General features: G+C 41.7%; 2 protein-coding genes across 6 annotated transcripts in view; one reads left to right on the top strand and one right to left on the bottom strand.

Moving 5' to 3' along the window:
* Positions 1-17742, top strand: part of fer1l6 (fer-1 like family member 6) — a 33068-nt gene extending 15326 nt beyond the window's left edge. For 2 of the 3 annotated variants that reach the window (XM_053439484.1, XM_053439483.1), the window contains exons 28-46: positions 739-973; positions 9824-9954; positions 10062-10184; positions 10256-10298; positions 11546-11590; positions 12245-12342; positions 12433-12561; positions 12668-12808; positions 13220-13347; positions 13424-13594; positions 13722-13876; positions 14003-14145; positions 14601-14689; positions 14776-14874; positions 15271-15391; positions 15576-15696; positions 15921-16078; positions 16169-16269; positions 16382-17742. In XM_053439484.1, coding sequence (XP_053295459.1) covers positions 739-973; positions 9824-9954; positions 10062-10184; positions 10256-10298; positions 11546-11590; positions 12245-12342; positions 12433-12561; positions 12668-12808; positions 13220-13347; positions 13424-13594; positions 13722-13876; positions 14003-14145; positions 14601-14689; positions 14776-14874; positions 15271-15391; positions 15576-15696; positions 15921-16078; positions 16169-16269; positions 16382-16562 — 2412 coding nt within the window. In that variant the 3' untranslated portion in view covers positions 16563-17742. The remainder of the gene's footprint in view (positions 1-738; positions 974-9823; positions 9955-10061; positions 10185-10255; positions 10299-11545; positions 11591-12244; positions 12343-12432; positions 12562-12667; positions 12809-13219; positions 13348-13423; positions 13595-13721; positions 13877-14002; positions 14146-14600; positions 14690-14775; positions 14875-15270; positions 15392-15575; positions 15697-15920; positions 16079-16168; positions 16270-16381) is intronic. The other variant, XM_053439485.1, reaches the window with a different exon arrangement.
* si:ch211-67e16.4 (uncharacterized) lies at positions 17092-23838 on the bottom strand. Of its 3 annotated transcripts, none has more exons than XM_053439486.1 (10): positions 23576-23838; positions 22202-22664; positions 21970-22119; positions 21566-21720; positions 20610-20774; positions 19754-19832; positions 19260-19465; positions 19072-19158; positions 18545-18623; positions 17092-18178 (listed from the first exon to the last, which is right to left on the bottom strand). In XM_053439486.1, exons 2-10 carry the CDS (start codon positions 22638-22640, stop codon positions 17928-17930), a joined length of 1611 nt encoding a protein of 536 aa, XP_053295461.1. In that variant the 5' UTR covers positions 22641-22664; positions 23576-23838; the 3' UTR covers positions 17092-17927. The 3 variants fall into 3 exon arrangements, with proteins under 3 accessions (XP_053295461.1, XP_053295462.1, XP_053295464.1); XM_053439487.1 differs by having other exon boundaries at positions 20610-20747; XM_053439489.1 differs by lacking the exon at positions 21970-22119.
* Positions 23839-25280: the final 1442 nt, after the last annotated feature.

Here is a 25280-nt window from a genome sequence, read left to right as displayed (position 1 = left end):
ACCAGGATCACGGGAGTTAATGTTCCAATGGAACCTGAACTTTGTTTATTGGGGAACTTAATAAGTATTCGCCGTTCTCTAACCAATGCACAACTCAAATTCATTGAAGTTGCTCTATGTGTGGCTAAGAAGTGCATTGCAGTGTCATGGAAATCTGACTCCCCTCTTCTTATTGACAGGTGGTCTGTTGAGATGAATAGTTGCATCCCCCTGGAAAAAATCACTTATTGTCTCAGAAAACGATATAACACCTTTTTCAAAATTTGGCAGCCATATTTAGACCATATTGGTACATCTCTTACACCAAATACTCAATGATTTAATGTAGTTGTTTGTATTGACCTTGAACACTGACTTTTTTTTTTTTTTAAGGGGGGCGGGGGGCACTTTATCCTTTGTTGTCCTTTGTTATGTCTCTATACTGTTGGTATACTGATATGTTTGTTTGTACACATTACATATGAAACTGAAAATAAAATATAAAAAATAAAAATAAAAAAAACTATTGGAGCATCCTCACACCACCCACCTGCCCACACATGATGACATTTCAGATAATAGTTAATTCGTGGCAACAGCAGAGAGTTGATGGTTTAGAATGAGATGATTAGCTTCTATTAAGGTGAAATGTTCAAGTGTCCATATGCTTTTGACCATGTAGTGTACTATGCAGCAATGGAGTTTGACCAGGGGGATTACAAATCTTTGACATAGATCTTCTACTTTCTTGTCCTGTAGCAGTTGCCAGAGAACGAGCTCCTCCTCCCTCCTCTCAGTATCACTGTCGTTGATTGGCGGGCCTTCGGTCGCAGCACGCTGGTTGGAAACCACATCATCAACAACCTCAAAGCCTTTAAATGCACCCCACTGCCGGCTCCCACCAAGGCTCCCACCAAGGTTCCCACACCACCAATACGCAGTGTCCAATACGCCCCTGGAACTGCACTGACTGCAGACCAACAAAGCACTGAAGGTAATACCACAGTGTGTATATCAGTGTGTGTGTGTGTGTGTGTGTGTATGTGTGTGTAGGACGAGAATGGCCTTAAATGACGATCATTGATTAGCTTTAGGCCTCTAGCTCACTTAGGACACGCCATGTGTTGCGGACTCACACAGAGGTACACACACACACGAGCACACACACAATCATCAGTGGATGGTGGACTGAAACAAACAGAGAACATTGAAAGTAGAGAGCAGAGGTAAAAAAACAGCACGGATTTTTTTATATATTTATTAGAAATAAGATAGTAGGGAGTTCAGGAAGATGGCGGAGTGAGCAGTCACGTAGTTTTGGGTTCTCTCAACTCGGCGACGATAAACCCTCAAAAAGCATAATTTGGACAAATGGATTCAATGTAATACAGGAGGGAGCTAATGAAGAGGACGGATATACAAAGAAAATCAAGTCAGAGGTGATAGAAAAGGAAGAAAATTAATTAAAATGCTGACGGTAGAACAAATTCGAAGGGATTAATGCCGACATGAAAACACAGCATGACAACATGGAGGAAGCTCAAACACGCATAGCTGAACTGGAGGAGTGGCAGACAGAAGCTAAGAGTGAGATGTTAATTATGACGGCCCAGACCCAAAGGATGAGAGAGAAAATGTTTGACCTCAAGGGTAGGTCGAGGAGGAAAAACATACGCATTTTTGGCTTACCGGAGGGCACGGAGGAGAATTCGGCAGGCAAGTACCTGGAGCGCTTCCTGACCACCAAACTCGAATTACCTGAAGACATCCCGCTCCAGATACAGAGAGCGCACAGGGCCCTGGCACAGAAGCCGCCTCCGAACGCACCCCCCAGATCAATGGTAGTTAACTTCTTACAATTCGAGACTAAGGAAATGGTGCTTAGTCATGCATGGAAGAGGAAGATTTAGGTGGGAGAGAAGAGGATTTTTTTCGACCATGATTATGCAACTGAAGTGGTCCGGAAGAGAAAGGCATACGGGGCAATAAAGAAAATATTGAAGGAAGAACAGATCCACTTCCAGACACCGCTAGCAAAGATGCGCATTCACTGGGCAGCGCCAAGCCTTAAATAACAGCTGGCTCCCATCCACTCCCACGTTAAACCTTTGTGCGGGTCACACCGTAGCCGGAAGCGCCGCGCTGCACCAAGGCTGCCTAGCACTGTGCAGCGATCGTGTCGGCGTCGAGTCTATTTTTTGCGCTTGACGCGAGCGTATTGTGCCACGAAACACCCTGAAAAATGATTTTAAACGATATTGATGACATATTTTATATGATATAAATTATCAAATATGCATCCCATACTTTCAATTCCCCTTCTGTTGTCCTGGAGTTTTAATTTTACCGATGACATTATTAAATGTCCCCCTCTGCCCATCCACTACAGCCACACAAGCAGTGATAAAGATAAAAAGAGAGAGAGGGGGGGGGGGGGGACTACATATTCTCCACATTGGCTTGAGTGGAGAATACGTAATTTACCCTCCACACCCGACATTTAACGGATCAAACAGCGGAGAAGTTCTTCAACATGGATGACATTAAATTAATAATTGAAGTGGAGAAGTACAGTGAGTTGTATGATCCTCGGCACATGTTGTATAAAGACAACAGGCATCCAGGCTAGGTTGATAATGACTCCGTGGAAATCAGAAGTGCCCCACGAGACGACCGCTCTAGATCCCTGCCACCCAAAAACAACAAACCAAAATAACAAACCACGCATCCAAAGACACGCACTAATCTTAAGCAAGGTAATTTTTTGATCCGACTTTCCAAATCTAAGTCAATCAGAAATAATCACACGATGACGCTTACTCACCACGGTTTGCACAACCCACATGCACTATACTCCGCTCCAGTAGAACAACGCACTTTTCCGATCAATGTATCAAAGAACGATTTACTCAACCTTACTTATCCAATTCGGCTACGAAACTGGCATTTTAGATGAGCCCCCCTATGTCACACCTAGGGTAGAAATGACATAACAGAGCAGACGGAGTAGGTTTTACCATGTACAACAATGGTTTTATTGTAGATTTCGAGCGGTGCAATTATCCAACCAAAACACGTTAACAAAACGTCTGCATCAAATCCAAATGACAACACACAAAGCCAAAACAAATGATCAGCACAACACGCCGATGCTGGGCCAAGACCAGCGTCTTAGGCAGTGTCTGCTGCAGGTCGAATCTCCCGAAGAAGGAGGAGCAAGAGCTTTTAACGAGTCAGGTGAACCTGCGTGCCAGGTGCAGCCAATTAAGGCTCATCACCTCCAATCAGCCAAACTGCACACAGAGACCAGAGGGCACAAACAAAGAGTTAGATACATGGCATGGAACGGCACAGGCCAGCAGGCCGTCACACCTACCAAAGATAGGACAGACACAGAATGATACCCTAACAAGGGATATTTCAATAGAGGAGGGAGTGGAGGCAATAAACAAATAAAAAAATGGGAAATCACTGGGTAGTGATGGATACCCAGCAGAATGGTATCTATAAGACATTCAAAGACGAACTGTCTCCACTGTTAGTGAAATCGTTTAATTGGACATTACAAAAAGGCAAATTACCACCAACATGGACAGAAGCAATAATAACGGTCATACCTAAACCGGGGAAAGATAGGGAACTATGCGGAAATAATCGACCAATATCTTTACTAAATTTGGACTACAAGTTATATACATCTATTATTGCTAGACGATTACAGGCCTTTACACATGATTTGATCGACGAGGACCAAACAGGATTTGTGAGCCGGCGACAGACGCACGATAACATTAGGAGGACTCTGCACATTATAGATCAGGCAAACAAACAGAAAAGAGACACGATTCTGGTTAGCGTAGATGCCGAAAAGGCGTTTGACAGGGTAAATTGGACTTTCTTATTCACATTGTTAGAGAAGTTTGGATTCAACAATAAATCAATACAGATTATTCGGACTCTATATCAACAACCTACAGCTAGAATAAAAATAAATGGAAGCCTATCTAACAAGTTCGATCTACAGAGATCAACCAGACAGGGATGCGGTCTGTCACCAACCCTGTTCACATACTTTATTGAGCCATTGGCCCAAGCCATACGCGAGAATAGACGAATCCAAGGGGTGACAGTGCGCGGAGTAGAACATAAGGTCGGCCTCTTCGCAGATGACGTTATTGCATTCCTTGAACGGCCTAGTGAATCGTTGCCTGAATTGCTAGATCTCTTGAACGCATATGGACAGCTATCAGGATACAAGATAAATATCACTAAAACCCAATCACTCACTTTCAATTATACACCACCAAAGGAGATCAGGGAAAAATACAATTTAAATTGGAATCTAAAGAAAATTAATTATTTAGGCGAAGAAGTTACTAGAAACTTATCAGGACTTTATGGTGCAAATTATGATAGGATTAACCGAGAATTATTAAAAGATATACATAGATGGACCACCCTAACATCGAATTTTAGCTCAAGGATTGAATTAATAAGAATGAATGTATTACCCAGACTTTTATATTTGTTCCAAGCATTACCAATAGAGATACCTCAAACACAATTCATATCATGGGACAGGATGATATCCAGATTCATATGGGGGGGAAGAGACCAAGAGTGAGACTCAGAACTCTCCAGCTAAAGAGGGAGGGGGGGGGGGGGCCTGGATCTGCCGAACCTGAAAGAATACTTCCACGCGGCCCAGCTGAGAAATCTGCATTGTTGGTGTAAACTGGATTATGAAGCAAAATGGAAAGAAATGGGAAAATCATTTGAAATGTGTCCGATACAGAGTATTATAGGAGATAGGGAAACATTTAAGAAGGTTAGAAATCAAATGGATTCGATCACAAAATTTACCTTGGAATTAAGGTTCAAATTGAGTTTTCAAGACTTGAAAACGAAACATGGCCTGGATTGGCGGGAATTTTACAAATATTTACAGATACAGGATTATTATTGGAAACGGATTGGACAGGAGCTCTCTCTAGAAGTGAACAAGGTGGGACAAGTAATGATTGATACATATAAAGGGAACCGGGTCAGGACTACATTATATAAGGCATTGATGGATGGCAAAAACACAACAGGGTATATAAAAGAATAATGGGAAAGAGAATTTGACTTGGAAATATCTGAAGATGAATAGGATAAGATGTAGGATAAGCATAAACAACAACCTGTTCGCGAGCCTGGAGAGAGTTTTCCTGGAAAAATCAGATACGGTTCTTTATCACACCTAAAATATCAACTAACTATTCTGAAACAAGAAAGTCATGTTGGATGAATTGTGGGTCATCTGAAGCCAACCATGCACATATATTCAGGAAATGTCACAAAATAATAGGTTTTATGGGAATGGTCCATAGGAAAACACAAGATATTCTGGGATACGAATTTCAAATTAATCATGGGCTGATGTATCTATGTATGTACACAGAGAATGATGTTCATGATGGGGACTTGTATCTATTCAAGATACTCATGGTTGCAGGTAAAAAGGCCATCACAAGGAAATGGGGGACGGAAGATCTACCCACTCAGACTCATTGGGTGGACACAGTGGGGGAAATAAATATTATGGAAAGACTGACACACAGGCTACGGCTGACAGGATCACAGATGGACAGTAAATGGAGGAAATGGACTCTATGGCAGTCGACACAGACTTGACATGACAGCAGGTTTTTCATTTTTAGTTTTTTTTTTCTGGTTGTCGATGTTGTTGATGACTTGTATTGGTGTACTTATTGTACAGCATCAGATAGTACATATCAAGTACAACATTTTTACAGAAAATAACTTGATTTAAAACATTTTATATTGTGTATTTTTTTAACGTATTTTTTTCTTTCTTTTTTTTAAGGCTACAAACTTATACAGATGGGTGATAAAGTAAACATCATTTGGTGTTTACTGGCACCGTCTTAAAAGATGTTCAACTCTATAGATCTGCTGACTGTAAGGCAACAGTATGGATTTCACAGCATTTACACCATCATTTGCATTCCGAAGGACCCGCGCTGGGGTGATAGTGCTCAGCAGGCCTGGTCCTCTGTTCCGGCTGACGCTGGCGAGTGTCCCAATGATAATCTCTGCCGGTGGATCTGTCATTTCTTTCTTTTCCTTCCGTCATTTTGTGACAGCACATAGTCATGATCATCTCTTTTTCTTTTCGGTCCAGACTGAGCCTGACCCTCAGTCCTGGTGCTGTCCGAAGGACCCGCGCTGGGCTGATGGTGCTCAGCAGGCTTGGTCCTCTGATCCGGCTGACGCTGGCGAGTGTGCCAATCATAATCTCTGCCGGTGGCTCTGACATTTCTGTCTCTTTGCCTTCTGTCATTGTGTGACGGCACATCGTCATGATCACCTCTTCTCAGTCCCGACTGAGCCTGACCCTCAGTCCTGGTGCTGTCCGAAGGACCCGCGCTGGCCTGATGGTGCTCAGCAGGCCTGGTCCTCTGATCCGGCCGACGCTGGCGAGTGTGCCTATAATCATCTCTGCCGGTGGCTCTGACATTTCGGTCTCTTTGCCTTCTGTCATTGTGTGACGCCACCTTGTCATGATCACCTCTTTTCAGTCCCGACTGAGCCTGACCCTCGGTCACGGTGCTGTCCGAAGGACCCGCGCTGGCCTGATGGTGCTCAGCCGGCCTGGTCCTCTGATCCGGCCGACGCTGGCGAGTGTGCCAATAATCATGTATTCTCGAGCTGAAGTCACAATTTCCCTGGAGGCTTCTTTTAGTATTAGACTCATCAGTTTCTTTGAACTGGGTGCTGGTGCAGGGAAGTAAGCCGGTGTGGTGGGGCTGGTGGGTTTTTCCCGACCCAGCATGAGATGGAGGATTCGGCTGGACGAGGTTGGTAGCGGTGCACTGGGGCTGCACCAGTGGCCCGCACACAGCTGTGCTACTGTCAGAACTCTGGATTTCCATCATTTGAAAACAGGACAAGACACTGCAGAAAAATGAATCCTTTCATTAGCTAAGTTCATCATGTGTGTGAGATAGCAAAGATGAATAAGACATATTGTAAGGACTGTACATGTTTTCCATATATATAGAAAACATTCAACCGGATCACATCGATGACTTACTAGCTTCTTTTTTTCCTCATGCTGGCAATGTGGTGCATGCTGATGAACTTATGCTCCAGCACCTCACAGGGTGTGGCCCTTGTGTTGGGATCGAGCTGAAGCATCGCCTTCAGCATGTCCACAAACATGTTGACGTCGGATATCTCTGCAACTCTATCTGCAGAGTTGTGTGTCTTGATGGGTTGGACCTAAAAAACAAACATGTCATTAGTGAGGTCCAGCAGTGAATAAAAATAACTTCTCTGGGACATTTGGAGGGTTTTCTTTTGATCTTAAAGAAATAAGCTCATGATGAATGATCCAAAGAAGACATACATCCACGAGGTGGTCCAGGGAGCTGAACTTAAAACCCCTGTTCTCCATAGGCTGCTTCCCTGTGGCTCTACGGTACTCGTCTGGTGTCTGTTCAGAAAGTGTTGTTGTTAGCAGAGTACATCAGCCTTGCACAAATGTATAGAGGGAACCAAATATGTTACAGCAAGTATATAGACATATTTGAATATAACAAGCTGTTTCAGGTCGGTACCATGAGTTTCCAGACGGAGGAGGTGGAGTTGACTGCTCTCCTGAAATATTTTTGAGTCTTACGTCCTTTGTTCAGCATGGTGACGGGGAGCTGGCCCTGAGTCTCCATGATGAACGTGATCTGAAAGTACAACACAACTTAAAAATTCCACCGGAGTCGAGGGGAACTACTACTGATTTATGTATGTAGAACAGAAAACAGTACACTTCAAGTAGTTTGTGTACCATTTCATATTCACCCAAACCAGGGTAGAGCAGGGCCCCGAGGTAAAGAGCAGCGGCCGTGCAGCCCAGAGACCACATGTCTATGGCAACTGTGAAGCGATTCCCCAACAAGATTTCTGGAGATCTGACAAAGGAGCAACAGCCACAGTCACATAAACCAGGACAAATATTAGCCTTTTTTAAGGACACCTCAAAAACTCTTACTGCTTCGGGAGCAAAACACCTCGCAAAGATATTTGTGTCAATGGATAAAGACAGAATGTTTATATTCTTAGTTTGCGTGCTTTTTCAGTTAATAAGACACCAATAAGATCTGTCATGGTTCCAGCTAACTACCTGTATGGACGGGTCTGCAGGTATGACCCCACCACAGCAGCTGACACCTCATGCGCCAGTCCGAAGTCGATCAACTTGACTCTGTAGGGCTGCCGTAGCTGATCAACCAACATGATGTTATCCAACTTGAGGTCTGCATGGATAATCCCTACAGCCTTCAAGTGTTTCAGAGCTTGGGCAACCTGAAAAGTTATTTTCATAATAATGTCAGCAATGTGCCACAAGTATATATATTCATACTGCTTTTTGGTGCAGAGGAGAAAACTGGTGGACACACCTGCTGGACAATTGGTCTTATCTCTTTCACAAGGAGAGGTCTGAATTTGCGTTCCTCCATGAAATTCAAAAGACTTCTGTCTAGGTGCTCAAACTCCAGGCAAATGTGTCCTGTGTCAATGAAGTACTGGTTCCACTGAATAATGTTGCATTTGCTCAAGTCCATCGATTTAAGTTTCTTCAGAGTAGCCACCTGGAGACACATGACAGGTGAATACAAAGATTGTGTATCAGCTTTACACATGTAAACTTAAAAAAGGCAGTACACATGTGTGGATATGGATGCAGGATGTTATAACTCAAACCATAATAAGCACACAGTTTTGTTTCTTACCTCTTGATTTACCATCTTCATATTATCGTCACGCAGTTTAATCATTTTGATGGCCACGATGCTCTTGTTGTCCAGATTCTTGCACTTTACGACTGTTCCAAAAGTGCCCTGGCCGAGCAATGACTCCACCTGGTAGCTGGAAGACCCAGAGTTGAGCAGGCTTGTTAGAACCAACTGGCTGTTCTTGGCATGACGCGTGGCAGGCATGTTTCCTCAAAATATGGCGTTAAAAGGAAGAAATATGCTTTTCTTGTAGGTTTGCAAGAGCAACTGCTTGCTGTGATCTATGATCATGTCATTAATAGGTTAATACTTAATAGGTTAATACTGTAACCTTTAGTAAATATTCAGTGGCTTCTCTCTCTCTCTCTGTCTTCATAGGTTATGGCTTTGATCCATAACCATGTAGATAATAGATACATTGTAACATTTAGTATATATTAATCTCTCTCTCTCTCTCTCTCTCTCTCTCTCTCTCTCTCTCTCTCTCTCTCTCTGGGGTAATTTTGTGTTTTTCATATTTCTACTACAAGAGCTGTAGGATTGTGGTGGAGGTATGCGCCAGTTATTCCAGTTATCTTTCGAATTATTACTCACACACACAGTAACAGAGTCATACAAGGACTTAGAGCACCCCCAACTTGGAGGCAATACTGACAGAGACAAAGTGAAGCACTGTACACAAATATCTCGTAGAAGCAGGCGAGATATTTCCAACTTGGAAAGAGGACAAGATGATAAGAACCCACGCTGGTGTGGATTTGCTGTAAACAAAAAACATTGATCTTTTCAAAGCAGAATTTATACATCATGTCCTGCCTCCAGCTGCTCTACCCAGGCTACATCCCTCACCTCAATGTTCCGCACATTTTCTTGATATTGAGAACGAATCTGCCCCGGACAATGTCCTGCTGCGTTTTCCATTTGTGAAGGACAAACTCTGCAAAATGTCTGGACCCAATTGTCAAGGCATGATCAGGGGCTCATGTCTGAAAACAGCTTTAGTCATGTTCTTCAACAGAACTCCCTCTTTCTCTTTTGTCATGTAGCACCTTCGCAGTTTGCTGGAGAAACCAGTTCGGCTGTAACTCTGACAAATCAGGATTTACTCATCACTGTCGAGGATGAAGCTCCGCCTCCAGCCCCGCCCACCCCAAAGAGAGACGCCAAGAAGAAAAAGGTGAACGTTACTGCTCGTGAACATGGCACAGGAGTAACTGCAACAATGGATATCCCTCATATCAATATCTAAATATTATTTGCACGTTTTGTACATTTTCAATCCAGGACGGCAGCGGTAAAAGCTCTCGCAGTCGCTCCACCAAGAGAAAGAGGCGGACCATCGCTGACGAATCAGCAGCGAGCGTCATCGACTGGTGGTCGAAATACTACGCGTCTGTAGAGAAAGAGGTAGCTCAGGTTTGTTTTTCTAGATTTTTTCAAATAAAAGATGTGATCATGTGCACGTCTGTGTGTTTCAGGCCAAAAAAGATGAATCCATGTTCCCCCAGGGCTTTGAAAATGGTAAGAACTCCTCTAATGTGACACCATGACCTCGTCCACTGTCTGATGTCAACATAATGTGGTGATAATAAGATGAAGATCATTTGTTCGTTATTTACCATAGTTTTGATCCTTTACCTCTTTAGATCCTCAACACATTCCCCCAGTGACATATTTTAAACTTAAACTCTACTAGTTTTATACATATCAAGGTGTGATTACATGTCTTGTATGCAGATGTGTAAAAGTTAAACTCGCCTGCTTTGTGAAGACTGATGCATTGCCTATTGTGATGTCACTTGAGTCAGCGGCAGTTGTGTTTGCAAATGTGACATTACCCAAACTGCATGTAGTTGTCACATCTCCATATGAGGGTCGAGGCTACATTAGCTTCTGTCTGACTGACCTGTCTGCGGTCACTTTGCATTGTGGGTAATGTAGGTTAGGTCAGGTTTGGACAAGGAAGAAGTATACTTGGGTTAAAAAGGTGACACATCTGCTTGTGCCTCATTACTTATGATTTCTAATTACAGATATCTGTATTTATATTTATTCTATAGGACACTTATTAAATTCTGTTCTGAACAGGATTTACTCTCCAGTCTAAAAACAGGAAGCATGGATTAGCTGCAGTGAAATCAATATGTTTTGCTCTCATACCAGACAGATCTAAATTGTGCATCATACAGAATCAATTGTTTGACATAATTAAAATAACGAGTTCAGTCTTCTAAACCTGCCTGTTTGGAAAGGGCTGTTTGACCTGCGGTGAGGGTTTGAGTTTTTCTTTCTGAAACTGTAAAAGTGTTTGAGCCATGGCAAGTAAAAACATATTCTACCACAGAACCTGAAGCTGCACCACCACCACCGCACAAAGAGCTGTGCACCTGGTTATTTAGACTTATGCATGTCCAAATCGTACCAAACTCAACACTTCACATCCCGAGGACCTTAACAATCTAGGGTGAAGGGGAGAAGAAATACAAATACAGACAAATGTCTGGAATTAATAGTAGGGATTACACGTGAGGTCAGATAACAGGAGGGAAGAGATGGATGGAGGCTTAGGCAGATTAGAGTAAGTGCAGTTACCAGGTTGTGTCTGGACTTCTGTTATTTACTGACAATTTAAAAAACAGATATTATTATAGATTAAGATATTTTCAACTGCATGTTGCTGCATGTCACCACTGATACTGTGAACTTACATTTCTAATAAAAAGTAGTAAATAACATAGGGTTCCCACACACATTGTTGTGTATTGCAGCTCAGCAGTACCACACCATGCTCGGCGAGGGAATAGAATCTCTGGGTAAGGATGAAGTTGTGTGATTCAGGGAAATGGAGCATTTTAAAGTCCTAACCCACAATCTGTTGACTTTATTTAAACCTTCCTTAGAGGAAATCTTCTGCTGGGTCTGACTAAACCTGTGATTTGTGAATATGGGCTATACAAATAAAATGTGATTGATGAGTGATTGAATCCTATTGGTTTCTGTGGTACAACTCCTTGGTTACATGTCGACAGCTCTGTGTTTGGATGATGTTGATACACTAGAAGTTCTGTCACTGCATGATATCCCCTGCAGTCAATGCTGTTACCCTGCAGCTTTTGTTTCTTTACAAACTTTTAGCTGTGGACAACGTTGTGGTGACCACTTGGACTAATGAAGTTATTCTAAAGCGATCACCACAGCGTTCTTTAACATGGAAGTGGGTCGCATTTAAAAGGATTTCTGACAAATTCTCTTGAGCCTAAGGGATTAAATGGAAACTGCACATATTTTCCATTCTTTTCTTCTGGTGGAGATGGAGGTTTCTCAGTGACTTTGGAGCCTGGAGTTTCTTAAGTGACTAAAAAACTGACAGAATTTAGTTTGTTCCTACAATGTCAACCCTTCACACATATACCATGTTTCTCAAAGTGAAGATTAGCACTTAAAACATGTCTTGTTTGTTCCATCAGTCAGCACCCACTCAGACGGAGACAAGAAGAAAAAGCCGAAAGGAAAAGAGACCGTCATGATTAATGTTGGTCTACCTACTAGATTAGCCACACTCAAGGTACTCGCTCTTATCAGATCACAGTAGAATCTGAATCTTTTGATATCAAATGAGATCAACCACTGTATTTTGGTATTTATACATTTTCAGCTGTACAACAAAGAGCTGGAGGCAGAGTTTGGGCCATTCGATGATTGGGTAAGCACATATGAGTTGTTCAGAGGGAAGGCCAATGAGGACGATGGAGCGAATGAGGAGCGCTTCATCGGCAAATTCAAGGTGAGACAGTTTGTTTGATTGTTGTCCATACTGTATATGCTACTGTATCTGGGGAAGCATGAGCAGTACTGATCTATTCCACATTACGCTGTGATCTTCTCTGCAGGGGAGATTCTGCCTGTATAAACTTTCTGAGGATGAGGAAGGGGACTGGGATGAATCTGCGGACACAGGTCAATTCAGAGTCAGCAGAGGAATCCCTCGCAACGGCCCGTCCCAAGTCCTCATACGGGTTTATATAGTGTCTGTAAGTCCCTCATAAGACCTTGTTTCCCCTTTTTATGGTGCGTTCAAACCAAAAACGATGCAACATTTTGCTTTGTGAAACAAGTAACTGCGAAACTGATGTACTGGGGATAGTAGAGAACACTAGTGCTAACTTAGTTTGTAGTAGGGTACAACCAGTAGCTGGACTATAGTAACTGATACATATTTTAGAAACCTACATGGGGATCCTGATGTTTTGTTGATGTTTCCGCAAGTCTTCTTCTTTTTATCCCTCTGGCATATCTGTTATACTCAATGAATCATAAAAAGGTCATGGTAGAGGAAGGCATCAAACATATAGTAAAAATGTAATTCTTCATCGTGCCAAGCCTCTGCACAAGTTATACTTTTTGGATTACTGCATTGACTTTGTATTTGATCTTCTCTCCAGGCCTCTAACCTCCATCCATCTGACCCAGATGGAAAGGCGGACCCGTACATTGTTCTTCGTCTTGGTAAAAATGAAATCAAAGACAGAGACAAATACATTCCCAAACAGCTAAATCCTGTGTTTGGAAGGTAAGTAGTTGGTCGACTACAGCAGAATCCCGTGCCTCTGACACGTAACCTCTCACGCTGTTTCTCCGTCTTCCAGATCTTATGAGATGCAGGCAACATTCCCTCAGGACTCCCTGCTGTCAGTAGTGATCTATGACTATGACATGGTGGGAGGAGACGACCTGATTGGGGAGACCCGCATTGACCTTGAGAACCGATTCTACAGCCGACACAGAGCCACCTGTGGAATCCCCACTGAGTACAGTCTGTACGTGTTGGCCTTCTCCTTCCCTCTGCTTGATATTCACATCATTTCGCATTTAGTTTATGGAGAGATGGTCATAGCGAACAGGTTTTTAACTTTTACTGAACCCGCTCCCTCCCTCTGTTGTCAGTGACGGCTATAACGCCTGGAGAGACTGTCTGAAGCCATCAGAGCTGCTGTCCAAGATGTGCAAAGACAACGGTCTGGACGAACCTTGTTTTAGCCCAGGACGCATCACTCTCGCGGACAAAGTCTTCACTGGCAAAACACTTTTCATGGATGAAGGTAAACTGGAGGGAAAACTGCTCTTATGAGGCATCAGATATCTAGATCTGCAGGGACAGAGGTCTGCAGTAATCCACCTTGTAATGGTGAATGTTAGTTTTTGATAGTATGTATGATGTGTTTCAGACCAGCCAGTGGAGTCCTATGAACACTTGTCTCTGAAGATCCTGCACCGCTGGGCCGAGATTCCAGCTGTGGGTTGCAAACTAGTTCCAGAACACATCGAGACCAGAACTCTGTTCCACAAGGCCCGGCCCGGCATGGACCAGGTAGAACTAAACCTTAACTCAGCACATGGTTTGCTGCATGTTACTATTTTTGGACACTGCAGTTATATAAACTGTGGTTTATATATAAGTTTGAAGGATTTACTGAACTGATATTATTTTGTCATACATTACTTCGACTACTATCTACAACAGGTAATCATTTTGTGAATGATGTTGCCATGATGGATCTGCACCTGTGATTGTCTGTTTCTCAGTCTGATATGGTGAAATAAAAGTAATCAAATTACTAAATCTTCTGGCATCAAATTTGACCCAGTTACTGAGCTGTCGTTTAACTAAGGACATCCAAAGATCCCAAATAAAAGCCTCAACACAGGTCAAACAAAGAATACAGTTGATAGTTATATGATGCATGATTTGATTCACATCAGCACACTAACAACCATAGGGCGAACACTAATACCCTTTAAATGTTTGTGTTCGTGTGTGTGTAGGGTCAGGTCCAGATGTGGGTCGACATGTTTCCCATGGACTTGCCTCATCCTCGACCTCCAGTGGACATTTCACCTCGTACACCAAAAGGGTAAGAGCTGCGTCTCTTGGTTAAAGTCTTGATATACGATTTTTTTCTTTTGAAATGACAGTAAATACCTGAATGTGTGTGTTCAGGTACGAGTTACGAATCATCGTCTGGAATACAGAGGATGTGATTCTAGAGGATAGTAACTTCCTGACTGGCCAACAGTCCAGTGATATTTACGTCAAGGGGTAATAACAAGCTCAAACACATTGTTGGTTTTTATTTTGCTGATATATTTTCAAAATTTTTCATTGATTCCTAAGATGTCATTTTGAAAAAGAAATGTAATCAAGCTTCAATGTCTTACAGTTTAACTTGAAACTTTACTATAAATAACTATTAAGAAAAACAAAAAAACAAATACAACTTCAAATAGTACTTGAAATTGCATAGAACTTGAAATAAGAAAATGTATTTTAAATACGACTTTAATACATTTAATAACCAATAATAATGCATAATGTGGTATGAAATAATAAAACCATAGCTTGTTGCCTGTTTGCCTTCTCCCAACAATTATATCCATTCATTATATGTGTTAATTATCACTATTTACCACAGAGACTTATTGTCTTTCTCTGTAGCTGGTTGAAAGGTTTTGAGGATGACCGACAGGAGACTGACGTCCACTACAACTCTCTGACTGGAGAGGGAAACTTCAACTGGCGCTTTGTCTTCCCATTCAGCTACTTGCCTGCTGAGAAGGTACTGCTCATGACCCACAATCCCCAGCAGCCAAGGTTGTTTGGCAGACGTAGAAACATGAACTACAAGAATAAAACAAGTTCACCTTCTATTTTCTCTGGATTGTCCTCGTCACATTTGCCTCGGGTAGATAAATGGCATGAGTGAAATTAAACATATTTGTTAATGCTGTTCTCTCTCACAGGTTGTAGTGGTGAGGAAGAGAGACAGCATTTTCTCTCTGGATAAAACGGAGCAGAAGCTTCCCGCCATCCTCCTTTTGCAGGTCTGGGACTTTGAGACGCTCTCCTCCGACGACTTCCTAGGTGTGTGTTTGTAGACCCTTCACTGTAGCCTGATGTGCACATACCTAGAATTGTAACTGCATGTCACAGTTATCCATGTCTCTCATTGGTCTGACAACTCCTTCAGCCTCAATCAGTTCAGTGCTCATACAAACCATCTCCCATGTCATCTCTCTTTGCAGTAAATAATCACGACAACATATACGTTTAAACCATCCTCTGTCTGTGTGTGTGTCTGTGTGTAGGCACTGTAGAGTTAGACCTCCATGGTTTCCCTCATGGAGCAAAGTCAGCCAAGTCCTGTAAGGCAGACATGTTGACAGACGGTACAGAGAGAATCTCCATCTTCCAGCAGAAGAGAGCAAGAGGCTGGTGGCCCTTCAGCAAATCTGGAGAGCTGACGGTACACACGCACACACACGCACTATACTTCGGGTTGTACAGCTGCTGAGACATTGACTGACATGTGTTCCGTGTGCTCTGAATGCATCAGGGGAAAGTGGAGGCGGAGTTTCATCTTGTGACCGCTGAGGAGGCGGAGAAAAATGCTGTTGGACGAGCGCGCAAGGAGCCGGAGCCACTTCCGAAACCAAAGTAAGAGAAGACAAATAACCAAGATGACTTGTGCTGGTACCAAAAAGACAAGCTTCCAAATGTAATATATAATATAACTACTTGAATTTTTTCCCCGCTCTGCTCACCTCAGTCGTCCAGACACCTCGTTTTCGTGGTTTGTGAATCCCTTCAAGTGTTTCTTCCACCTTGTTTGGCGAAGCTACAAAAAGTACATCATCCTCGCCCTGATCCTGCTCATCACCATACTGTTCCTCGCCCTGCTCTTCTACACACTGCCTGGAGCCATCTCTCAGAGGATCGTCAATGGATAACACAAACATACAATAACTGAACTTTCTGCTCTCAATTACCCTTTAGTTAATAGAAACCCTCTGCATCCCTTACAGCTTTTTTCCTCATCTGAAAAATATTTGCAAACCGGAAAGACCGCACTCAAGACTTTCAGTCTACATTTTGTATGAGGTCACTGATCTTTCAGCTTTGACCACTGAATTATAGTCAGTTAATATTTGAGCCAAGTGCAGTCTCTCTCTGGTGCCTGAGAAATTCCAAATTCATATGCAAAAAAAGAGTTTGACAATATTTTTTATTTTAGCTGCATTTATTAGAACCAATCAAGGTTTCAGTCAGATTTTTATCTGGTGATTGCACCAAACTAAAACCTGTTTCTTTTTAGCAGCCTTGACGTGTTTCTTGTTAACGACCCCAGAGATAAAATAATACTTGTATCATTTCAGCAATTTGGCATGGCGCTCACATTTCAACGTCACAGCAAATTTCACCAATTAACCACATGTACTCTGAGAAACATAATGAGAGATTGTCCGTGACATTGCAAACAACTTTTTTCAGGTTTATGACTTCAGTCAATCAATAACATATATTATTGAAGGTTTCTACATAATTTTACACAAACAAACAAATCATGTAGTAGTTTGTCCTTCCTCTTGTTGAAGGTTAAGGGCAGAGGATGTCACGCCTTGTTAAAGCCCAATGAAACAAATTGTGATGTGTGAATATGGGCTATACAAATAAAATTTGATTGATTGAATGAAATGATTTAAGTATAAAATTCTGGATGTTGAAGTTGTTTATATGACTATTTGAATGAATTTGATTTTATGCTTCCAGCGACTGTTTTTTATTCTGTTGAAGTTGGATGCAAGTGTAAAAGATATTAATTGAGAGTAAAGGATTTTTTACAATGTAATCTTTTAAGGTTTTGAGTCTGTATTTGGCAACTGATAAAGATCCGCCATTGATAAATATATCATCTCTTCTCATTAGAACCCAATTCATGCTTCTGTGTTGAAGCTTTGCTGTATGTACACACAGCCTACCCCATGAACAATTGAATTAAAACATTTTTCTGGAGGCATGAGTTCTACTAATTGACATTCTAGTTAGGCTACAGCATGATTTCAAGTTTTATTCCTTCTCATTATTGTCAAGTCTTTACGTGCTGAAGTAAATAAACTTTTTGTCAGAGTTGTTATGTTTAATTTAGTTTTCGACTTAATTTTGACCTGAAAAATAAATAAGTAATACTTAACGTCACAGTTCTCACTTAAAACAATAACACTGTGTCGCATCACTAATCCACCTCTGACCTCTGTTGAACATCAATGATACGTCATATTATTGTGTGCACCCTCACAGTTGTGACTTTTATCATTTCACTGTAAGATATCTGCATCTGTCAGAGAAAAGTTCTGTTTGATCTGGGGGTAGGACGAGGATGAGGACGTTGATGTCACAGTGTGCTGGTGTGCAGACATGATGGAGCTTCCCGGGAGCAGAGAAGAGGAAACGGAGGTTATAAAGGGCAGAGCAGTGGTGATGGTGTTTGTCACAGACATGTTGTGGTCAAGGAAGCTGCTGGACTGAGGCAGTGTGGAGCTCAGTCTACGATGAACACTGGAGGAAGCTGGAACACAAGAAGACGAAAACAATTTAGCATTTGATAAGTGCAGCTGTCTGATGATATCACTTAACAATTTAGTTTCCTCTAATCTGTATAAAGACTATAAAAACATGTCTATAGACCATGTTTGACAAAAAGCCTGTTTGATTTGAACAAACATCATTTCAGTTAGTTCTTATCACACTCATGTTTGTTCTAAGTTTTCATGTTTCTGATAAGTTCGGTTGTAATTATTTATTTGAGGTTACAAAAAGGGTTTGAAATGTCGTGATTGACAGGTAAGAATTACAGTCCATAATCATACATGAAATATGTGTCTTTCACTGTTCAATGTATGCTTTACAACGAGAATTCAGAAGATCAACCCACCAAAAGATTCTCTGCCCTCCGGATGTTTGCTCCTGCTGGGAACAAAAGGTTGAGAAAGACCTGCAGCGCCACCTAGACCCTAAGGGTGAAGAAGAGAAACCAATCAACAGTCCATCTATGTTAATGATACTCCAATGCAACAGGAAAGTCTTCTGGTGAGTCTTTATCAGTGAGCATATAAAGACTCACCGGAGTGAGCTCCAGGTAGTGGATACTGTGCCATCCGGTCATGTGTTGACCATGAAATCTTAAATAGGATCTGCTGCTGTTCTGTCACTTGTCAGGTTTAATGTTAAGTTAAGTTGGCCAAGTCCACATTTACATCAGTCACTCAGAATGAAGCTAGATGAAAAGCTTCCAGACTAACAGAAGAAGTTCTTCAAGGTTTACAAGTTGATGTCTTCATCGTCGTCTTTTCACGTTTTTATCCTGAGATATTTGTTTTCCTCTAAAGGTCACATTTTAAAAACATCATCAACACGCCGGCTCACTCACTGTGTCTGAAAGCAGCTTGAGTCTTCACTGACCTGAGTCTGGTTCAAACAGAACTGGAGTTTCCTTTTTGCTCTCCATCTGGCCACCCTCAGCCTGGTCTTCTCTCGACGCTCTCGCAACTTCAACACATTGTCCCCATATTTAAAAATAGCTTGATGCAAAGACAAACTCAGAATATGCAGAATATTTCTGTAAGGAGGGAGTTTGCCCTGAGACTTACCATATCTGCCAGCAGTGGCTGGGGCAGTGTTTCCTCCTGCTCTCTGCGCCTGTTGAGTCGTCGCTGCTGGAGCTCGTTCCTACGTAGTTTGTATTGTTCATAAAAGCTAAGGTTTTTAGACCAAGGTCGCCCTTCCTGGAAAGGTGGGATGCCGGTGGGCAGGGTCACCATCGATGGCAGGGAGCCTATGGGCTGAAGCATCAGGTCTGAGAGAACATACATGGAAAAGTTAGCAGGGCTTTTATTCAAAGTTTAATTTATGGACAGTTTACAGGAAGACTTATGCATTAAGCTGCTAAATTATATAATGATCAGTGGTCTTAAGTCATTTTAATTGTTATTAATACAGACTTTGGCAAGAGAAAAAAATTAGGAGAACCTTATCTCTACACTCACATGCAAGTGATATGATTATATATATAAACACACAGCTATACAGCATCATTTCATCTACATGTTCATGGCGTCATGCTCCCACTATCACATCTACTCACAGTTGCTTGTTCCACTTGAGCCAAAGGCTGTGGCTTTAGTTGCTTGGCTTGGTTGAAGCTCTGTCACTGAACTTTGACCCTGGAGGAGGAAACAAAAACAATTGTTTTCTTGCACAGATGAACACTGAGTTATGTTTAGCGACAGTCTGGGCGGCTGTGGCTCAGGAGTTAGAGTGATTCAACGTCTTTTTGGAGGGTTGATAGTTCGATTACCTTGTCTTCCAGTTCAGTCCTCTAAACTGTGTTGTAAAGAGTTCATTAAAATAAGAAACAATATATTAATATAACATTCTATCCCTGTTAAAAGGGTTTTGTAGTCTTTGCTCACAGAAGATGTTTTTTCCTGTACAGATTGTTAAGCCATATGAGGTAAACTGTGATTTGTGAATAAATGCTATACGAATAAAATGCGATTGAGTTTATTTGATATATACATTTAATATTCTGTTCTTTGGCTAAATAGCACTATGGTGAATGTAAATGGTAAATGGTGATGGAAAAAATGTATTTGTTCTGTTTGATAACTGATAACTTTTGCTCTTGAGGGACAGATATTACTACCAACTTAAATGCAACTTAAATGTTTAGGTTTTTGGTTTTGTATTTTATATAGCGCTTTACAGTACAGTTTTTACATTCACACACACATTCATACAGTGCATCTATTCGCAGCACTTTGTTATTCTATAGGGGGTCATTCAGGGTTCAGCATCTTGCCCAAGGACACTTCGGCATGCAGATGGGTCAGACTGGGGATCGAACTGCCGACCTTCAGGTTGGAGGACGACCACTATACCCCTCAGCCACAGCCGCCCTTAGAAATGATACACTATACTATATTGAGCTCTCGCCTCACCTCTGACCCTGAAAGTGTCTGCTGCACCTGGTAGTCCAACCCTAAGGTTGCCATAACTTGCTGCTCCTCTTCAGGCTCCTCCTTGATACAGATCACAACCTCTTCCTCCCCCGGCTGCTGCTGGGCCTCCTGCTTCATCTGCATCACAACAGGAGACGACCAGGACTGTGAGGAGAAATCGGGCAAAGCATTATTTTGCAAGACATCAGTCAGATGTGATTCTTCTCATAGTTAGGGGGACACGACTAACACTGAGTTTGATACTTTACTGTCCGAGTCAACTAAGTTTTTTTTCCAGTGTCAACTGAGGCCGCCATGTCATTAACAGTAGCCCAAACTGGACAAGCGAGACACCTTTTCAGTTTTTATGACTGTAAAGTTATGCTTCTACCTGAGATCACCAATTATTTCCTCTTTCATATTTGGAAGTTAAATGGTAATTGATAAATGGTTTTGTATTTATATAGCGCTTTTCTAGTCTTGATGACAACTCAAAGCGCTTTACAGTACAGTTTTACATTCATCTCATACACATTCATACAGTGCATCTATTCGCAGCACTTTGTTATTCTATGGGTTATCTAAGTTGAGGGTGAGGTGAGAGGTATTCAGCTGCAACATGCAACTTCACCACTAGATATCACTAAATTCTACACACTGAATCTTTAATATATAGATATACTGTATATACATAGGATTCACAGATTTTAATTTAAAATTAGGAATTATTAGGAACTACTGTTACTGTGTTTCCTAAATAGCATTCAATGTTCAAATTATGTGTGGGTTCAAACATAAAAAATTAAAAAAAGTAATAGAATCTAGTTAACTTTTTCTAATCTTATCCATTTATTTCTTCAAATAATTTACTCTATTATGAATAGAGTAATAAAAGTAGACCGTTTTTTCTCTTTGTCCTTTTCAGTACAGTGTGTGTAATCTGTGTGTGTTGTTACCTGTGGAGCAGAGAAGGGCAGTGTGGAGCTGACAGCCTGAATAGAACCATGAGGGCACAGCGGTTGAGTTGCTGACTTCTTCCCCAAAACCAAAGTCAAGGTCTGGACAGTAGGAGGAGCCAGAAAATCATTAACACTCTCGACTGCTTCTTGTTCTGTGGGACAAAATAACATAAACACAGGCCTCTTTGTTTAATCCGTGCAGGAATATAATGTGACAGCAGTGATATTTAAGAACATATTTTATGAAAAAACTTTTCTGAAAAAAAGCAGCAATTGAGAATTATTTTGGGTTATGCTTCTACCTGAGATAACCAATTATTTCCAATCTCATTTGGTGATGTCAGCAGAAGTTTTGGGAGAAAACATGAAGCTCTGAACCCCTGAACCCCTCAGATCGGTACCTATGCTGCTGTCCAGAGACTCTGCAGGTGTGTTCTCAGAAAGAGAGACAGGAAGCAGCAAGTCAGACGGGTCAGAGCTGGTACCTCCTGCATCTGACTGATAACGCACTCTCAGGGGACGCCTGGTTGTGCTCTGTGGCGAGGTGCATTCTGGGAGCACAAACACAGAAACTAGTAAAACTCAGTGGCGAGAGAAGGGGAAGTAGAACTCGGTCATTTTAACTGTGGTTACCTTGATTACATTTCATCAGTGATCCCTCAGTGGTCCTGTTCTGAGTCGAACATGATGGCGAAGTGTCAGTGGACGAAAGGCCTGCAGCTTCTGTCTGCGGCTGAGGGAAGGAGGAAGGGTGGATGCGGACGAGAGTGGAGGCAGAGGCTCTCTGCTGCAGCTCCTCCTCCACCCCCTGCCTGTAGTACTTTAGCTTCAGCTCAGTGTAGCGCAGCTTGGCACGGATGTTGTCATTCTCCTTCTCTTTCAGGGCTTTCTCCCTCTGCAGCGCTGTGACGTCCCTCTTCATCAGAGCCAGCTGGGTTTTCACCTCCTCAAACTTGACTCCTACCACTTTGAGCATCTCGGCAAGCACCGTCTCCACCGCTCCGTTCACAGCCCGTTCAACCACAGAGCCCATCTGGCCTCTAATCAGTGATACAGCAATGCTGACATCCATTTTGTAGGTTCTTCAAAGTTTAACCTGTGAGCAGAAGCACAGTACACAGTATTTTGAATCTATGACTAAAGACACGGAGAGAATTAACCACACTGAACATTAATCAGTCTAAGTTCAAATTAGACTGATGTCATGTGGGAATACAGCTCTGAGCAGAAAAAAAACACTCCTCTGGTACATTTTTAGGAAACTACAGCATTGAATAATTTAGGGTCTGCACTATGCTCCCAAAAATATGGAACACATCAAAGGGATGTGAATGTAAATTTGTTCCTGCAGCTCTTAAAATCTGAAAAGAACGAAATAAAATGATCATGCTACATTTGTTAACCTTATGAAACATATTGGTGTACAAAATTGTTAAAAACTTTACGCAACGAAAATTATAGACCTAGAAGAGTTAGAAAACAGCATCCAGGTGGGTGCACTTAAGAAACAGAAACTGTGGATACATAACGTCGATCTATTAGGTAACAATCAGCAAAGATGTGGCGGATGTAAAACAGAAGCAGCATTTAAGGAAAAGAAAAACTTTTCTCACCGTTTAATATTGTCATAAACAGACGGAGACATCTAGCATGGACTACTTTAAGAAACAAGCTGAAGCTTTGAGAACGACCCACAACATAAACACTGAACAACACTGATGCTCGAACATTCACTCACAACTGGTGGTACAGTTTTCTTTCAGTACATGAATCCTGATCTATACAGTACAGTCTGAACACAAACAATATGTCGGACCTATTGATGAAACAATGGATATTTACTGTGATCTTCAGCTGAAGAGGCATTTCAGACTCTCCACGAACGACCGGGTTATTAGCATTAGCTGACATTTGCACATTTTTCATAAGTCCATAGTTGTTGCATAGGATAACCTGTGTATTTCTAATTAACGTAAACAGAGAGGAAGGGGAAGATGTCGAACTTACAGTTTCTTCTGGGGTTTTGTTGTTTAGCTGCTAGCTTCAGCCAACACAGGATACGAGCTGGAGTAAGCCAGTGAGCTACGGGCTAACTTCTGTTTTAACCCATTATTCAGTTGTTTTTACGACACACGGCCTCACGTTATTCATCGGGACGTGAAACTGAATTTTATTTAAATCTCTTTCTTTCCACGTTAAATGTTTTAAGTAAACTACACAACAGTCCAGTCTTTTCTGACAAAACCGGTTAACAACTTCCGGTTTCTGAGGCGAAGATCTTCCACTATGGACAGATGATCACTCTACCTCTTCTTCTAGGCTATTTCTTCCTGACTATAGTAGTTATCACGATTGGTTCTTTATGGAAATTCTTCCTACCAGCCTTTTATACATTTAAATGTTTGTTTAAAAGACTGCCCAACATGTTTGCTTGTATCATTTTATTTTTATTTATTATATTATTTCAATGTGTTATTCTGCATTTTACTTCCTCCCACTGTAAAAAAAAATGAAGCCAAAATTTCCCAGATATGGGTGCTGCCGTCTTGTGCTGGTGATGTTATCCATTAAACCTTGAAACCTTGAAAAAACTTGGAATTTCCAACCCCGTGAGTCCTAAGTTGCGACTGGAATGGCCCCTAAAGTCGGAATCTCGAAAGTCGGGGTACCTCACCACCCCCAACTTCTAAATCCAAGATGTCCGCTCCATGTATCAATTGTTTGTTAGCACTACTGTCATTAAGTGTGTGGTACAAATAGTACTGTCCAATTACTGTCGTGGACGTGTTACACAAAGTTGCGCAAAATATATAACTACGTTATGAACTGGTTTTGCTAACAATGGCTAGCTAGCTAACATTGTTCCTGTGCAACTGGAACTCTATCATCTCGTTATATGGGTGTGACGTCATTCTGAGCTCGGAGATTAAATGGAAACAGCAACTGTTGCTTTGCTGTAGTGATCATGGAGTCGAGCCCACTTGACCAATCACAAGTCAGCCCCAGCAAAGATCAATTATGATGTTTAACCCATTTTTATGCTTCTAAGTCTGACTGTGCAAATAATATTGATGATACAAAAATTTGTTATGTATCCTAAGAAATTATATTTTAAACTAGTCTCTCACTTCTTGTAGAAAACAACCAGCGCTAAACCTTATATATGATTATAAACATATAAAACAGCTTGTCACTATGAGAGAGTATAGTAGTGTATGTTGGAGAGTATGAAGGTACATGTGAGAGAGTGTAGTAGTGTATATGGGAGAGTATGATGGAACATGTAAGAGAGTATAGAAGTGTGTGTGGGAGAGTATGATGGTACATGTATCAAGCACAAAGTCCAACAGTTGTCTTTCGCTAAGTTCAATTCTACATCTGCAGATGGACACAAAATACACATCACCTAGTATGACAAATACAATGAGTGAAGGTATCTGTTGCGGGTGGAAATCAAAGGAGAGGAGTCGTCGTTCTCAAGTTGAAGTTAAGCAAGTTTATTCAGAGGTCACAGGTCAGGAAAACGCGGTGTCCAGCAATTGAACATGCATGGGTCTCTAGTTCTATGCAGAAGGCTGCGCAGGAAGAAAGACGCTTAAACAGAGTGCGCACATAGATTATATCCTCTTGGAATATCGCGTGATGACGATGTCGTACGTGCACTCCGTTGTCGTGGTTACCAGAGGTGATAATGTTGCTGTATCAGTGCAGC

Source organism: Pleuronectes platessa, chromosome 14 (assembly GCF_947347685.1).
Source record: "Pleuronectes platessa chromosome 14, fPlePla1.1, whole genome shotgun sequence".
NCBI lineage: Eukaryota > Metazoa > Chordata > Actinopteri > Pleuronectiformes > Pleuronectidae > Pleuronectes > Pleuronectes platessa.
This window is presented reverse-complemented; position numbering and strand designations above follow the sequence as displayed.

Bases quoted from the DNA above. Each gene is read 5' to 3' on its own strand.
- si:ch211-67e16.4 (XM_053439486.1), bottom strand. From the start codon at position 22,640: ATGGATGTCAGCATTGCTGTATCACTGATTAGAGGCCAGATGGGCTCT. The intron at 21,721-21,969 runs GTACCGATCTGA...TTTGTCCCACAG, and splicing joins GTCTCTGGACAGCAGCATAG to AACAAGAAGCAGTCGAGAGT. The intron at 19,833-20,609 runs GTGAGGCGAGAG...TTCCTCCTCCAG, and splicing joins AGACACTTTCAGGGTCAGAG to GGTCAAAGTTCAGTGACAGA.